At 37.4% G+C, this 16049-nt stretch overlaps 3 protein-coding genes across 5 annotated transcripts; all 3 read right to left on the reverse strand.

The window, feature by feature from the left end:
• Window positions 1-37: 37 nt before the first annotated feature.
• Window positions 38-6570, reverse strand: LOC18029367 (histone-lysine N-methyltransferase ATX4). The gene is made up of 23 exons (XM_006412951.2): window positions 5270-6570; window positions 5116-5171; window positions 4831-5044; window positions 4489-4614; window positions 4323-4391; window positions 4157-4225; window positions 3980-4071; window positions 3799-3891; window positions 3494-3629; window positions 3305-3407; window positions 3114-3213; window positions 2698-2822; window positions 2295-2440; window positions 2049-2153; window positions 1783-1847; window positions 1479-1692; window positions 1291-1377; window positions 1149-1208; window positions 966-1055; window positions 794-880; window positions 631-705; window positions 448-548; window positions 38-363 (listed from the first exon to the last, which is right to left on the reverse strand). Exons 1-23 carry the CDS (start codon window positions 6065-6067, stop codon window positions 273-275), a joined length of 3102 nt encoding a protein of 1033 aa, XP_006413014.1. The 5' UTR covers window positions 6068-6570; the 3' UTR covers window positions 38-272.
• Window positions 6571-8049: 1479 nt separating this feature from the next.
• LOC18029368 lies at window positions 8050-10170 on the reverse strand. 3 transcript variants are annotated; one of them, XM_024149512.1, is made up of 5 exons: window positions 10109-10164; window positions 9896-10063; window positions 8649-9068; window positions 8337-8477; window positions 8050-8267 (listed from the first exon to the last, which is right to left on the reverse strand). In XM_024149512.1, the coding sequence occupies exons 2-5, from the start codon at window positions 9998-10000 to the stop codon at window positions 8187-8189; spliced, it is 747 nt and encodes a 248-aa protein (XP_024005280.1). In that variant the 5' UTR covers window positions 10001-10063; window positions 10109-10164; the 3' UTR covers window positions 8050-8186. The 3 variants fall into 3 exon arrangements, with proteins under 3 accessions (XP_024005280.1, XP_024005279.1, XP_006413015.1); XM_024149511.1 differs by having other exon boundaries at window positions 8649-9071; XM_006412952.2 differs by having other exon boundaries at window positions 9896-10170.
• A 4116-nt stretch (window positions 10171-14286) lies between these two features.
• On the reverse strand, window positions 14287-15946 carry LOC18029369 (protein BOBBER 2). Its single transcript, XM_006412953.2, has 5 exons — window positions 15571-15946; window positions 15020-15192; window positions 14857-14905; window positions 14579-14745; window positions 14287-14462 (listed from the first exon to the last, which is right to left on the reverse strand). Exons 1-5 carry the CDS (start codon window positions 15944-15946, stop codon window positions 14340-14342), a joined length of 888 nt encoding a protein of 295 aa, XP_006413016.1. The 3' UTR covers window positions 14287-14339.
• Window positions 15947-16049: the final 103 nt, after the last annotated feature.

Genomic DNA, 16049 nt, shown 5'->3' on the forward strand with positions numbered 1-16049 from the left:
AAGAAATATGAATAAATGAAATTGGATTCTTCCTGAAACGAATGAGTTGTCTGTCTATACAGAGAGGCGGAATAGATAAAGAGTTAGATCACTTAGTTATCCTTTTTTTTTTTTTTGACATCTGGATCACTTAGCTCTCTCTACTTATAAATCTGTCGTTTCTGGAGCAAAAACTATATAAACAAAAAAAACTTGACTTGGCTTTTTCTTCTTCTTCTTCGTGTTGTAGCGTGTGAGATAAACAAGCAGCTATCCTAAGGTTGTCTGTCTATCTAATTCATGAATTTCCTGCAGTTGAGGGCTTTACATAGACATGGCACCTTGAACTCCTCTGGCTCATCGGGATCAAATAAGTAATCATACCTGCCAAACAACACAGCATTCTTAAACTATGACACAATCAGCTTTAGATTGAAGAATACTATTTATATAATTGTGTTGGTATACGTTAACTCCTCTCCCACAGCTACATTGGTCTTGGCGATGAGGACAATCCTGCTTTCCTCATCTCCTACGCTCATAATCCTTGCATAGCAATTTGGCGTACACTGCACCACGTATCTTGGTTTAGGCTTCAGAATCTCTCTATATTTACTCTAATACGTGAAAATTCTATTCCAAGCTGCTTACCGAATGATTGATGAGCCGAGCTATATTCCCTTTATCCGTAGCATCAACCACTACTTCCTCACTGATCTTGAACAGCTGTAACACAAGTGTCTTCCCTTGGTTAAGTCATTAAGAGAGAAGAAAAAGAGAGAAGGAGATAAATGGGAAACAGTCTCAAACTCACATAGCAATCCTTCCCTTCTCTGCGATACCGTGCTTCTCTCAAGTCTGCAATGCTACCTCTCACCTGTTCCCCTCTGTATTCAAGAACCTGAAACAAAATAGCGTCTCTCATCATTCAATGTCATCCCAAATAAGACCAAAACCCACATTCACAAACTGGTCTGCCTACGTACCATTTCTCCTTCTTGGATATTTCTTCTTGCGAAAAGACCCCATCCATGTATTCCAGATCTCCCAAAGCCGACCCGATCCATTTCTGTCCTCTGTCGCATGAAACATACACTTGTTAGATTTGATAATACCAAAAAAAAAACGTGAACATTTGCAATCTCTTTAAAACATCTAAAATTGTTTGCCTGCAAGTGGTGAAGTCGTTCCCTGAAAGATGAAAACGATTTGGGTTCTTCCGGCACATGCTACACGTAATACAACCCAAAACTGTCAGATGCTAATAATAGTTGGAAACGGAGTACAAGTACTGCATTACGACTTTCTTACCCTGAAAGTATTTAGAATCTGGATTGCCGCTGATGAATGATGGTGTGGTCCCCTTGTGTGGTGAGGGATGGCTTCTTCCTCACTCCTCTACAAAACCAAGATCAGCCTAGTGAACAAACGGGATGTGCAATGGAACATACATGCTAATTTTTATTAACCTTTTTTGTGGATGAGACCCAAGATCATACCTTCTTGCAATTGATCTTTCTTCTAAATACTCGACAACGAGCAGCAGAAAACGGATCACATGTGACGGTATCCTCTGCAGGCGACTCTTCATTGTCTCCTCCGATTGATGAAATAAGCCGGGAACCGCCTTTCATCTTGTTTTGAGCAAGACTTTTTGCAGAGAAAACCCCCGAAGGAGTTTGTATAATTAACACAGTATCTGAGTTTGGAGCCCTACACACCAAAAACAATAGTCAAAACATAATTCATACCAGACATCATAATTACCGCAACTTCTTTAAGCAGAATATTGAGAAATTTTACCTGTGATAAGCACAGTAGGACACCATCTTTGTTATCTGCCGACCATTTTTCTCCAAGCAATGCAACTGCATACATAATGCATGGAAATAATGCCTGATTAAAAGGCTATAAAAGTTGAAGAGGCATAACAGGTTGTGAATCGAAAACCAGTTCTACTACAAAACGACTACAGCAATTTGATTTCATATCGTTCAAATGAAAGGCAAGGTAGGTAAAATCAATGTCGTCTGAGGAAATCAAAGAAAGATCAGAAACACGCAGCATACCTCCATTCTATAACCAGCTCGGGAGGCACACATGGCGTGGTAATACGTAGAACACTTGCAACACTGAGTGCACGAGCCATGTATTTGTTTGCATATCACACATATCTGAAATCCATCAAAACAAGTATTTCCTGCATATTAGTTTAGAAAAATCTGATATTCGCAAACACAAAGAGAGGAAGGTTTCTTGCATGGTAGCTCTCTGCTGATAGCGCCAACGAAAATAAACAATAAGTAAAATCATACCTTCACAAAATTACTTGATGGAATACTCAAAATCCCAACAGCTGGTTCCATTTTTTCATCACTTGCAAAACTTACTTCAGGCTGAAACCAAGCACACGTCACATGAACCCACAATGTTTCCACATCAGTTGGCTTCAATGCACCTCCTATCATCAGTCAAAACATTGGAGAAAGTGTTAATGGTCAGCGATGCCATATGCTGGATAAAGCCTATATTTTTTATGAAGCCATCTTTGGAGAAAATGTGCAAAAAAAAAAGTGCCATCGGGAGAAGCAAATACTTTTAAAAAAGAGAGATTTCTAGTAGTTGTAACATTTTGTTTAACTCAGATAGAGAAGCTAAGACCGTGTCAAATTTAGGTTAAAAAGAAACATTTTAGCGCCACAAAAAGAGAAAGCGTACCTTTTACAGGGCAGAGGCAGCAATCCCGCTTAATACCTGGTTTCTCGCATGCTTTACAGACCCATGAGGTGAAATCATGAACATGTCTAGCGCCATAGCATTCCTGATGCACTGCTATTTGGCATCTGACAAGAAAAATAAAGAACAAAAAATCTTAAACAAGGACATTGGATAACGCTTCACGAGTCGCTGTTAAATATTCCACGGAAAACAACCATCGTTGACTATAATTATAATGCAACTCAGGCTCCAATATCTAATCCACAGAAACTAGCAATAAAATCAAAACTTGCACAGTCCACCTGAGCAAAATATTGGACACAAAAATAAGTCTACAGGCAAGTCAAACTAGGCATTCACGTGGCTTATTCAGGCAGCTGATATAATGTTTTGCTAAAAAAGATTAATAACAGCACCTGTTGCAGATAATAATCTTGTTGTAGTCCCAATCTTCAACCCATCTGCAAACTGCACATCGTTCTGTTGTCCACTTCGCATTGACCGGCTCGAACGTCTCTGAAAACAACGAAAGAAACAGCCAACAAAAGCATCACACAAGACACTTGAAGCTTTTCAACATGTTACAGAACTACATATCCTTTTATACCTGACAAAAAAGCAAGCAACTTCTGTTTTCTCTGCTTTATGGAAGGTCGTTTAGGAACTTTAGCTGCTGCAGCATTTGCATGTAACTCTCCTAACTTCATCATCTGCGGAATTGATCACTTTTTAGTACATCAGACAAAACTCAGAAGAAAAGCGGCCAATATCTAACTAGAAGAGTAATTCTACAAACCCATTCTTCTAGTGCTAGCTTCGAGCTTTTGACTTTCACACTGGTCTTCCAATTTTTTGCCTTTGATCCAGTATGCCTTTCCCACTCACTAAGTGCTTTCTTTTGAGGTCCACAGGAGCCACACTTACATACGACTCTGTAAATAAACAACATGGTGTAAGAAGACTCTGCATATCATTCAGCAGAGAAACCTGAAAACCGAAGGAAGGTAATCTCCAAAGGTTCTTGCTTTGAATTAGTTTGAGAAGTAAACCCAAGGGAGAAGTGAGAGGAATGTAAAAAATAGGTAAATGGTATCTGCTTACAAATGGAGACTTGGGAAATATATTCCTTCTACTCCACAGCATACAACAATAACTTTGTCAGGAAGAACCATCTGACCATCGCCTTTGCCAGGTCTGTACCAGAAAACTCCCAAATTGAATTTGGCAATGAAAAGGCAGTTGTTGTGAAAACAATAATAAAAGTTAATAAAAAGAGGCCTACTTTGACTTTGAGTCTTGTTTTTCCGAATCTGATAGCTCAAAGTTAAATTTAGCTCTGCAAGTAGGACAGTAGTAATCTGTTCCCCTCAAAACCTTCAGGCCAACAAATGAGCTTGATCTCAACACATGCAAGCAGATGAGAACAGGATAACCTTGATGAAGTCCAAAATTAACATACCTTCAAATCCTTATCTGATATTTGGTCGCACTCTGCGTGTACCCAGACTTTACAACCATCACAGCGCACCTAATTTACCCCGTTGATACAAAAGAAAAAAAAAAAAATCAAAATAGAAAGCAACCAGAACCTGAGGCTACAGAACCTAATATTTCTGTATTGGTACCAGGGTTTGACTGTCCAATTGATTCCTTATCTTCTTGCATATACCACAAATATGTTTTGATTTTGTCAACTGCAACAACAACCAAAGTAGGCTTACTCGTATGCAACCATTCTGCATCAATTAAAACTAAACTAAGCATATTCACAGAACAAGGGATCCTACATACCCTTGAACAAGGTTTACACAATAGTTGATCTCCAGGAGTCAGAGCTTTCATTTTATTTGCCATCTCAAAAGAAAGGACCGTTCCACATCCTACACAGGCAAGTAGATTTCTGTATTTCTTTAACTCCTGCAAAGAATAATAATTAGATAAATTACCCAAATTGGAGGAGATTTACGGAAAAAGCCATATAAATATGACAAACGGGAGTGGAATAAAAATCTTAGCAGCATTGTATTCTTTTGAGAACTAAAATAAATAAAAACCAAACAATGAACATGCTACGAAAATTACGCTTGAAAAAGGAAACCCCTGCACAACGAACTCACAGAAAGAGACACCTACCTGACTTGGAGCACTGATACTGAGATCTTGATTTAAGCTCGCCGTTTCTTGAATCCATCTGTAGAAAGAATCGTCAAAAGTCGGGTTACCAGCAGCCATGTGAATATCATTCATCAACTTCTCCGTGAATCCCTGATCTGCCAAAAAGGCTTCCTCCAGTGCCTTCTGAAAACCCCCAGGGTTGCATCCTTGCAGCTCAGACTGTTCCTGGAACCTGAATAAGTAGCTATTAAGCAAATCCACATTTAAAACAATTTTTTTTAAAGTATAAATCAAGAAACCCACCTGGCAACATAATCCACAAAAGGGAAGATCATCCCTCTCCTCACCCATGCATAATCCTGCTTACATTAAAACAACACTCAGAATCCAGCAGCTTTTTCGAAAACTTAAAAGAAAGCAAGATCCATATTTGGATATCCAATTTGTCTCTTCGTACCCTTTCATTCTCGTTCCCAGAGTGACCAAAGAACACAACGCAAGCTGCATCGGGTATACAAGAACGCAAAACAAGCTCGGGTGCTTGCGTCATCGGATCGATAACAATGGCCGGCCAAAACGGCTCATTTCTCCCAGATTTAGCCCAAACCAAATCACCTGAATAAAAGCTCTCTGGCCCATAATAACCTTCTTTCTTCGGCTTCGGGAGCTTCTCTTCTTCCCTGCTTCTGTCAACACGAGCTCGAGCCTCAACATATCGCTCGTGAAACGTTGATTCTTTATACAATGCGCTATACTTGCGGCTCCTATCAAGTCCCTTGCTTTTCAAATTACTAGCTTTAAGACCCCGAGAGCTAACTTTCTCGTTCCTGCATTCTACTTCTTCCTCGTAATCGCAATCGCGTTCGCTGCCATTTTTGCTATCTTTCCTCCAATTCTCGAGCACCGAGTCGTTGAATCGAGAAGGAAGCACCTGAATTCGTCCTCTAGATGTCCGAACCAGCGGTGCCGCCGGAGAATCCCTCGCGGTGCCGGAATCTGATCTTCTCTTTGACTCTGACTCTACCTTAACAACGGGAGAAGACGGAACTTGAGTGCACCACGAAGCAGAGAAGCCGTTTCGTCCTCGGCCTGGAACAATCCCGGCGGCGATTTCTCCGAGAAGGTTCAGAGGGTAGTAACCTCCCAAGTTGGACTTTCTCTTCTTCCGGGAACCACCGGAGTCACTCGCCGAGTTGCTGAGTTTGCACCGTTTTAAACTCGGTATCTGGGTTTTAAGTTTCCGTTTGATTATCATTCTCTTCTGTGAAAATTTCAGAACCAATCAGAGCATCATCACGTATACGTATCTAGTGTTCCAATCCAGAATCAGCAACTCCAAATTCCCCAATCGCTAACGAACCCTAATCTATCCCCCCAATTTGGAAATTTCTCGATAGAAAGTTGAGAGCAGTCCTCCGTCTTCTCTGACCCACGACTGGAAATCACATACACGTCGTATCAAACAAGGAAAGAGACGGAATTGCACATGTTTTTCTTTTCTAAGGAAGAAGAAACGTTTGGCACGAATGAGCAGAAAGAGAAAGTGAGAGAGAGAGAGATCTGTTCCTAACTTCTCTCGCTCCTTAAAAAATCCAGTGAACCCCAAATTTTTCTTTTTTAAAAGAGCGTCCTTTTTTGCTCTTAATGATTTGGATGACAAAACCGGAAGGAATGCCGAAGGAATTTTGTTTTAATCGAAAGACGAAAAAATTTCCGCGAATTTTGATTTTTCTGGGTAAGAAAAACTTTAGAGAGAGAGAGAGAAAGCGTGACAGAGTTGAAGAAAGAGAGAGAGAGAAGACGCAGAAGAGGAAAACAAAAAATAAAGTGGGTCGTTCTGATCGGAGTCACCTTCAGAATAGCGTGAGGGAAGGTGCACATTACTGTGAGTTAAGCTAAAATGCGCCTGAGTAGAGCAAAGCAGCCCCTCACACATTTTCTTCTTCTTCCTCACTTTCCTCTCGTTTCTTGTCTTCTCTGACCCAATCCAAAGATCGTGTCTCTCTCGTCATTGTTCTTCTCTCTTTAAAATGCTGTGAACAACTGAACATTTTTATTGACGATTTTCCGTCGTTCCAAGATCATTTGTAACCCGAATGGAACTTACTTAGTACGGCTACGACAGTCTACTTCTTATTTTTGTTTTATTTTCGTATCTTCTAAGGTTATGTAACAACAAACTACTACGAACCAAATTTTATTATTCTCTGCACAATCCAATGAAAATCTTCTGTCTCAATTCTTACCCAGAAGAATGGTTTAAAAATGTAAATTCTTAGTATTTGCTCTCCGTTCTGCTTAGTTATGCACCGGTGAGGTTTATGGAAGAAGCAGCCACAAAATGGGGAAGAAAAAAAAATTGAAAAGTTTCCCACCAATTTTTTCAGAACTCTTATAAGGGTGTTTACGTAATTTTACAATTCCTCTGGTGTGTTTTTTTATACAATTCCTCTGGTGTTTTTTTTATACAATTCCTCTGGTGTTTCCCGGTTTAAAACTAACCGAGAAGCTCTGTGTTTTTTTTAGCAAGGATAACCCAATCATGTTCGAGAACGGAGCAATCTTTCGTGTTAAACAACTGAATTCCGTGGAAACCAATTAGAGAAAGATCTTAGATAACTCGACTTTCATACTAAAAACACTTTTTTTTTTTTTGTCAGCGTTTATGAAAACAAACATATTTTACAAATTTATCTTCATTTAATGTATGTACTTAGCAAATGTTACATATATAACATGATTGTTTATGTTTTTAAGAAATTATTTTACTTTCAAACGCTACTGTAAAAGCAAATTCTCGTTTCCACAAATTCTAGCAAACACATCTACATTTTGCGAAATTGTATTTTCATATTTGATAATTACATTCACAGAGAAACAGTAATGGGAAAGTTAACTAATAGTATCCTAAACCGGGTTTTTGGTGGTTGACAGTGAGAAATCAATGATGATGATTACAAGTCTATAAATTTATGGCTTCGGCGATGTCATAGTTTGGCTGAAGTCTCATTTTTCATATTTCAAAATGCTATCTCTTTACGTTCACATGTCATTCATCAAAAGTTGCTTATGCCAGCTTCTACAAAACTAACAAGTATAATCTATCGATGGTCAAACCATACAAAGGAACATCAAATAGCTTTTTATATATTTAGTTTTTTAGAGACAGAGCTTCAAAAGATCTAACATATATAAAGCATATCACTTGCGTAACTACTACAACGTTTTTCCTTTTTCTTCCCTAGACCTTACTCCTTAATTAGGCTTATTCAGACAAACCCTTATATACAAAAACGAGAAGTGGGTTGGCTTATATTTTGATCACTGCATCAAACTAGTCTTCTTGCTCAGCTTTAAAACCTAACTAATAATCCTCATTTCTGCACCTCCTCTGTTTTTGCAAACCTTCCTCGGATCCTCGGTTGACTGTCTGCAAGAGCCTTCCTGCAAGCATACTGCAACCATCCCAGAACTCAGTTTCCAACAAAACAGAATCAAGATAAATATATCTCTCAGGTCTTTACCTTGATTTTACGCCCGAAATTCCGCCTGCTCTTTTTGTTCCTGTATCTAGAAAGCTTCTCACGGCGATCCTCAGAGGTGCAACTTACGATTACTCGATCCAACTGAGTCTGAACAAGACCCGCGTTTCTAGTCCCTAGTGTCTGTCATGAAGCAAAACATCCACAAGTGATGAACATATACATTAGATCCTTTTGCCAACATATATTGCCAAAGGTCAGAACTTTCTCTCAAATATCGATGATTCTCTCAAAACACGTGTATACATTGAGTTAACTATTCAGAAGAGTATTTTTAATAATTTCAGCTCGAACCTGTATATCGCTTTCGCTAAAGGCTCTTCTTATTACATCGGGGAAGCTCTGAATCACCGCATCCTTGTGCTGTGCCATATCCATTGAGCTCAGGTTCCCCGAGCTCACGCTCTTCGGAATTGGGACATCAGAGACGACTACACTACTACTCTTCATAACATTGTCCATTTTTGCCACTAAAGGGATGTTCTTGATGTCTAGTACCTCAGAGAGCGGAGACTCCATGGCTGATTTCACCAGGAGGTCCTGCTCACACTCGTAGAACGCCTTGTCTATAAGCTGTTGGTCACTCTGCAACGACCCGAGATCACTGAGTTCAACAATCTCTTGAGAGAGTGGATCTTCAATGATCGGCTCAGGGGCTTTGAATAGGTCACTCTCTTCTCCAAAATCATACTCACATGCCTCAACAAGATTGTTCTGCTTCACAATCATAAGAAAGAAAATCAACACAAAACGATCAAAACAGAACAAGAGAGAGCCAAAACCACAACGTACAAAGATCACAGCTCAAAATTTGTTTCCTTCAAATTTAATTACCAGTAACACAGTGAGTTTCTTTGGCTTTATGAACAAACAAACACTCACACAGGTCTCTTTGGGAGTGGATTCTTTCAAAAAAGGGTAAGGAGAAAGCGAAACTTACTTCTTTGTTACAATCTTAGTGGAGAATGATTGTAAGATAACAATGGCTATGAAGCGACAAAACCCAATCAGAGCAAGAGAATAAATGATGAATTAAAAAAAAAAAAAGAAGTCATTTTGTACACGGAATCTGATGGTCGAAACACACACAAAAGTTAGTTGTCAATCGTGTAAGATACGCTCTTATAGTTCTAAGTCCAGTTTGTTGTATAAAGAAAAAGTGTAATTCCCATTATCACAAACACCATAAAAAGGGTGATCCAGAAATTTCTTTTTTTTCTCAAAGGAATGATAAAGTTTCCTCTTTTTTTTTTCTATCAAGCATCAGCAGAAGAAGATTGAAGGTTGCGTCTTTTCATCTGCCCAGAAAAGACCCAATTTTAGGAGCCAAAACTTATATGTGCCCAACAAAAAGATCGCAACAAGTTTCCAGTTAGCAAAAGATTTTTCAAGACAAAATCACTTAAACCACTAAATTTTGCACTTGACTTTCACTACTTTCACCACTAAATTTAAATTAATTACATCAAAGATAACTCAGATCAGAGACGAGAAACTCAAAACCAGATAAATCAATTTCAAGATATAATGCAGTGACAAACCATTTCATCGGAGAGCTTGTAGGATTTGAAGAGGTCTTCAAACTCCTGAATCGCTGGAGAACAACCCTGCATGAATCGAAACGCTAACCCAGTCTCTGCATACATTTCTTTTCTTTTTCTTATGATTTTTTTTCCTGGGAGGAGAAATAGGAGTTGAGCAGAGGAGAGTGAACATAAAACCCCGGAAAACAGAAAAACAAAATGGAAAAAGAGAAGCCAAGTTGGGAACTTGGAGCATACCCTGAGGGAAAGTTCTGTACTTTGGCCCCCCTCTTGCCTTTGTGATGTGGAGAGGCCGATAATAAATTTTATGTGTGTAATTATTGGAGCACTGTGGACATTAAAGCCCTGTATATAAAATTTGGCCTAACAAAAAAAGAAAAAAATTTGGAGAGGAAGAAAGAAATGAAGAGTATAATAAATGTACTCCCCACTATGTTAGTAAAGATATTTTCTTATGTATAACATTCGGAATCGATTAGTGACATCAAACTGTAAACATATTTTAACGTTTAAAATTGAGATGTATTCATGTATAGTTAAAGACTTAAAGACGTTAAAACTACATAAAAGCTGAGGAGAAGTTGTAGATGTTAAGAGATCCTGAGAGTTTATTACTGATATATTTTTGTTTTTCTGACCCTTTTCGCTTTTATGAATTGTAACCGTAAAAGTGATACATTCTTTATGCAAAAGTATACTAATCAAACTCTCTATTTTCTAATATATTGTTTCAGAGAATCTTGATTACCAGAACGAGAAGAAAAAAAAAAAAAAAATCAAAGTGCCAGTAAACTTAGAGATAGCACACTGTTGTTTCATGTATACACAAAGAATTCATGATTCATAATAGTTAATTTCATGTAGCAGCTTATGGCGCTCCTATGAATTAAATAATGTTGTAATATCGGAGTGACAGTGATTTGAAATAAACTCATATATATATATATATATATATCAATTGGCAAGTTGTACGTTGTCACAAGCAGAATAATTTGGATATCAGTTAAAAGCCAATGATGATTGATGAAGATTACATTTGTAAATCAAGCTTAACAAAAATAATTAAGTAGTAACAGGTGATTAGAGGGTAGTAGACTAGACTAATAGTAGTAAACTAGTAATAGCAGTAGGTGTTTAGTATGGGTCCTACGTTGTGACATCTCTCTGATCTTTTCATTTACACAACGCGCGACAAAGGCGCGTGAAATAAGGCTCGTGAAGTGATGAAATACTCAAATGCGACAATTAATGAATGTTATAGTTCTGATTGTTATTGTTCTCTAAGATCCATTGATATATAGAGGAAACAATCAATTCGTTCATAGAATGCAATCTGGTTGTACTTTGTAACCAAATTCATATAATCAATCAATTCTTTGATATGCTTTATGGTGAGGAAATGAGGTCCCGTGATGTCCATTTCACATTTTCGCGCTTTTTCTCTCTCCTTTTATTTTATTTTATGAGTTTTTAGGAAATGACTAAATTGACATGTGAAAACTTTCAGAATAGCAAACTTCGTATTATTGAAATTGAATATATATATATATATATATATCCTTTTTTGTGTGTATTTGGCTTTATATAGTCTGAGCCCCAATATGTTGGGTCAAGGGAGTATTGGTTTTTCACCCAACATTGACACTTCTTATCAAGTTGGTTCTCTCTATATAACGTATTTTATACTTTTTCATATAACAACACTTAAACCATATTTTGTCTTTCCCTTCATCTCAGAATTGGAACCTTTGGCTCTTGCGAAACATCCACTCATGTATTTATTGATCATTGCCAATACTGTCTGTGTACGTACACGCGCATGAAACTAATTGGGTTGTTTCCAAGCTCGAGCAGGCTTATGGATGGAGGAAACAAGATAATAAACACTAGTATATACTTAAATTTTAGCATTTGTGAGACTTGGAAATATGGTCTTGGTAACTCATTACAACAGGAGCCAAATAAACGTTCTGTTTTGCATTTTGTTGTTCAGACTTCCAGTTTTGGACGGACCATGTTATTCGTCCATTATGGACTTCATTTATATATCTCGACTTTTAAGATGATTCAAAACAAAATATCACTCCATGTTCACAACTTCATTCTTGAATTGGAAATGAAGTATTGCTTGAGAGAACTTTCTTCCAAAATAGTGTTTGGAATGGGATCTGAAGTGGCGTTTGAAATGCTCTTACTGCCCACATTCTCCGTCGCCACGTTTTGATAATCTAATTTTCTACTATATATATATACATATATGATTGCAATAATTTGGAAGGGTGTGGATAAAGGACAACACACATCAAAGATCTTAAGTTTAGATTATAATCTGATGTAAACTAATTATACATAATGAAGAAAATGTGTCGTCTATTGTTGTTGTCTCTTTTGAATCATTGAGAACTATGGACAAAGGACCACACACGCTAGAAACAACAAAAAGTCATTCGGAAGAATATTCCAGCCACTGGCAACATCTCACCGGAGATTCTACCTTCTATTAGGCGTGAAAAGAATCTTTTGCTGTCACATTATTTTTTTTCACTTGAAATAACTTTTAGTTTAACCAGTTTTGAACACATGATTAGACAATTACCAGGAAAAAGTTTTTTGAATGGTATTTTTAACAAATCAACAACTATATTGTGTTTGGTAAAAAAAAAAAAATTCTGTCTTAAGATATATCTTGAGATCTTTCTTCAGAGAATCTGTCTTTAGAGAGACGTTCCACGACAGCCATGCACTCCTCACTTGCACAGAAAGACCTAGAACAACAAAATCAAATTATTTTTGGTTTATAATTATTCAATTCATTATTGATTTTGTTGGATTATCTTAGCTCTTATATATGATTTGTTATATTTGAGTTATTTGAAACTAATGCTTAAACAAAAAGTGAAGCTAAACTTCAATTGAGAAATTTGAAAATTTTATTTAGTATAATAATTTGATAAATTATGTTGGCTATGAACATAGTAAGAAACATCTTATAATCCAAACCTATGTGCATTAATAGTACAAAATTTTGTTTGTTATGGTCATTTTATGCGTTAAAAAAACATGGTACATAATATTTGATTTTAAAACAGTTAGTTATGATTTTATATCGAAAAAGTGGAATAACTATTGTGTTCTATTTTGTATAGGATAAATGAGTTTTCATGAAAGTATGAGTTTTATTGATAACATGAGTTCAAAGGGTGACTTAGATCCTTTTTAAACAATCATTTGTGTTTGTTTGGATCAGCATTGCTTTGGCCACCAAATATGTGGTGCCTTGTGTAGAAATGCCTAAGTTAGTAAATAAAAGAGAATTTAACCTTTGTGTTACAGCAGTTTACATGGTTCGATCCTCCCTAAAAACAAAAACACAATTATGTGGGAAGTTTAGGTTTGGGCCAAAGCAGTTTACATGGTAGTCCAGTAACAGGCGATCTGGCTACCCCTAGCATTAGTCGGAAGGCATTTCAAACTCGGAACAGGTAGTGTGGTGGCCCATTTGGATCTCATGGATCTCATGGCCCGTTGACTCGAGTTCGCTCGAAGCTCATAGTGTCCGTTGAACCGTTGAACCAGGGAGAAGTCCACACTATAGCACTTCGGTGCGTTCCTACCGGGGCCGACCGGATCAGCCGATAGAGTTTATCAAAAAAATAAAAGAGAATTTTTTTTTTTAGTTTTACATGTAGGTACCTCCGTATATTAACAAATTTAACGAATTCAACACATAATATGGAAATGAATATGTACCATGTTGTTTTTATTTGGTTCAGAGTTATTTCAACAAGTATGATATTCTATTATGAAATATACCATGGTCTAGAAAATTTACTTTTTATATCTGCCTAACTAATTTTTTCTACTGGAAATTAATAAATTAATTGAAGGAAAATAGGAAGCATACAACAGTAACTGACTAAACTTCTATGTACGATTGGTTTGAAATATGAAAATAAAAGTTAATATCCGCGTTTCTCTGTTTAGTGATTGCCTAACTAAATCGCTGACGTTTTTCTGAAATATGTAAATCGTCTTTCATTCACATCATACAAAAAAATAAATTCGTATTTTTTGCTATTAGCAGCAACAACGAGTTACATACTTACATTTGTCAAATCGTGATGCTTTAAGTTAGATCATACAAAAGTAAAGTAGACAAATCATAAATGTCACATTTATAAACAAAAAATGTTGTGAGACGCCTTACAATAAAGATGTCGAGAATGTATTCGTTTCGGGAAACGTTAGAGACAAGTAAGAATTCTAAATGTATTTTAAATATATGAGTTGCGATGAGAAAATTGGGATTGCATCAGCATGAGTTCGAGTTTAGTGGGTTTTGCCTTTCGATTGAAAATTGTAACCATAAGATAATTTGATAACGGAAAAATCATGAGTTTTTTTATAATGTCATTATGAGAAGAGAAAAATTGAATACAAACTAGTTAAACTTTGCATTAGAGAAGTTCATCTCAGGATGCTGAGCCATGAACTTCTTCAACATGTCTTGCTTCTCCATCTCATCACTCGTTGGGAGTCCCATCTGCTTCTGCCTTTGATCAAACTATATAAGAAAACGGGAAAAGAAAAGAAAAGAAAAGAAAAAAACTGTGTCAAAGTCTCGCAAATATAAATGTAACAAAAACAAGAATAATCAAGAGGACAGAGCAATCGACTTACCATCATCTTCTCAACGGTACTGCGAGTTTCTGGGTCGAGATCACCCAGTTTGCTCGTCTCTGGTTCAACTTTCTGAGTGTCTATTTCAGGTTCTCCTTTCACACAATATTTCCACCACTCCATCTGGTCTTGCTTTGTCAATAGCACCGATATGACCTTTTGATCCTCTGCAAAAGTAATCACCATACAGAACAAATTTTTAATCATACTCAGTTAAAAAGTTTTGTTCACTCAAGATTGAGTGGCTGAAATGCCTAAACAAGGAACCTAAAACATACCGATATTCCAGAAGCAGTCGTCAGGCTTGACAGGATTGAAGAATTCTCCCTATTATCATCCAAAAGTCAAGAATTTAGCAAGAAAGAACCAGCAAGATGAACAAAGAAAAAGAAAGAGAGATCCAGATGCATTAAAAGAAATTGCGATGGGGGGAAGACTTACATCGATGATTGGATCTTGTCCTTTAAGACCAACTTTCAGACGGTGCTTCTTGATTTCACACGTGACAGACCGTGATTTAGTGCCGCTAGGCACTGGAATATTAACCGTGACCTCCTGGAGATTCTGTGTCCATGAGTATTTCTCAAAATCAAGCCCATTTCCTTTGTTAGGAACTGTGCACCAAACAAACGGACATAAAGTTAGTTTTGCCACAAGAGATAATATATTTCACTCAAGAATTGTTTTTAAAAGATCTAAACTTTCTCCAATTTTTCTAGTTCTTATAAGAGCAAAGATCCACAAATCGTTCATCAAGTTGATGTAAGACTTAGCTACTCAGAGCAATTCCGATATCCTAACTCATAGTAGCAAATAGAACCAAAGAAAATCCAAGACCGCTGAGGAAACAAGAGTCATTCCATATTTCATCAATGAAGATTCAATCATTACTAACGAGACATAACCCCAAATCAAAGCTTTCACTAGAGGCCTCTGAAGAACAAGTGACATACAAATTTCCATATTCAAAAAGGATTAAACGAAGGACTTACCGATAGGGCCAGATTCTTGCTTTTCTTCTTCCTTCGGCTTCTCCACCTCCATGGACTCCGTTGGCTTGAAGGTTTCCTCCTTCTTCGGCTTGTCCACCTCCATGGGCTCCATCGGAGGAACACTCTCCTTCAACTCCATGGGCTTCAAGCTGTCCTTCTCCGCCTTCTTCTTTTCCGCTCCCCTCAACCTCTCCTTCGCCGCCGTAACAGCAGTGGCGATCTCCTTCTCCGCCGTGTCTTTCATCAGAAAGTTGCTCTCTTTCCCAATAAAGTCGAGGACTTTCTCCAAAAACCCTAGTGGGTTTGAAGGATCAAAACTTGCCCTGAACGGCAAAGTCGAGGGTCTCTCCTCCTGCATCTCAGAGATAATCGCCATTGGTTTTCGTCTAGCTTTAGGGTTTCGCTGTATAGTGAGGGATTAAAAATTAGAATCACAATGAAATTTTCTTGTCAATGAAACAAAGATTGGGTATTTATAG

The sequence above is a fragment of the Eutrema salsugineum genome, unplaced genomic scaffold, assembly GCF_000478725.1.
Source record: "Eutrema salsugineum unplaced genomic scaffold, Eutsalg1_0 scaffold_1, whole genome shotgun sequence".
Lineage (NCBI taxonomy): Eukaryota > Viridiplantae > Streptophyta > Magnoliopsida > Brassicales > Brassicaceae > Eutrema > Eutrema salsugineum.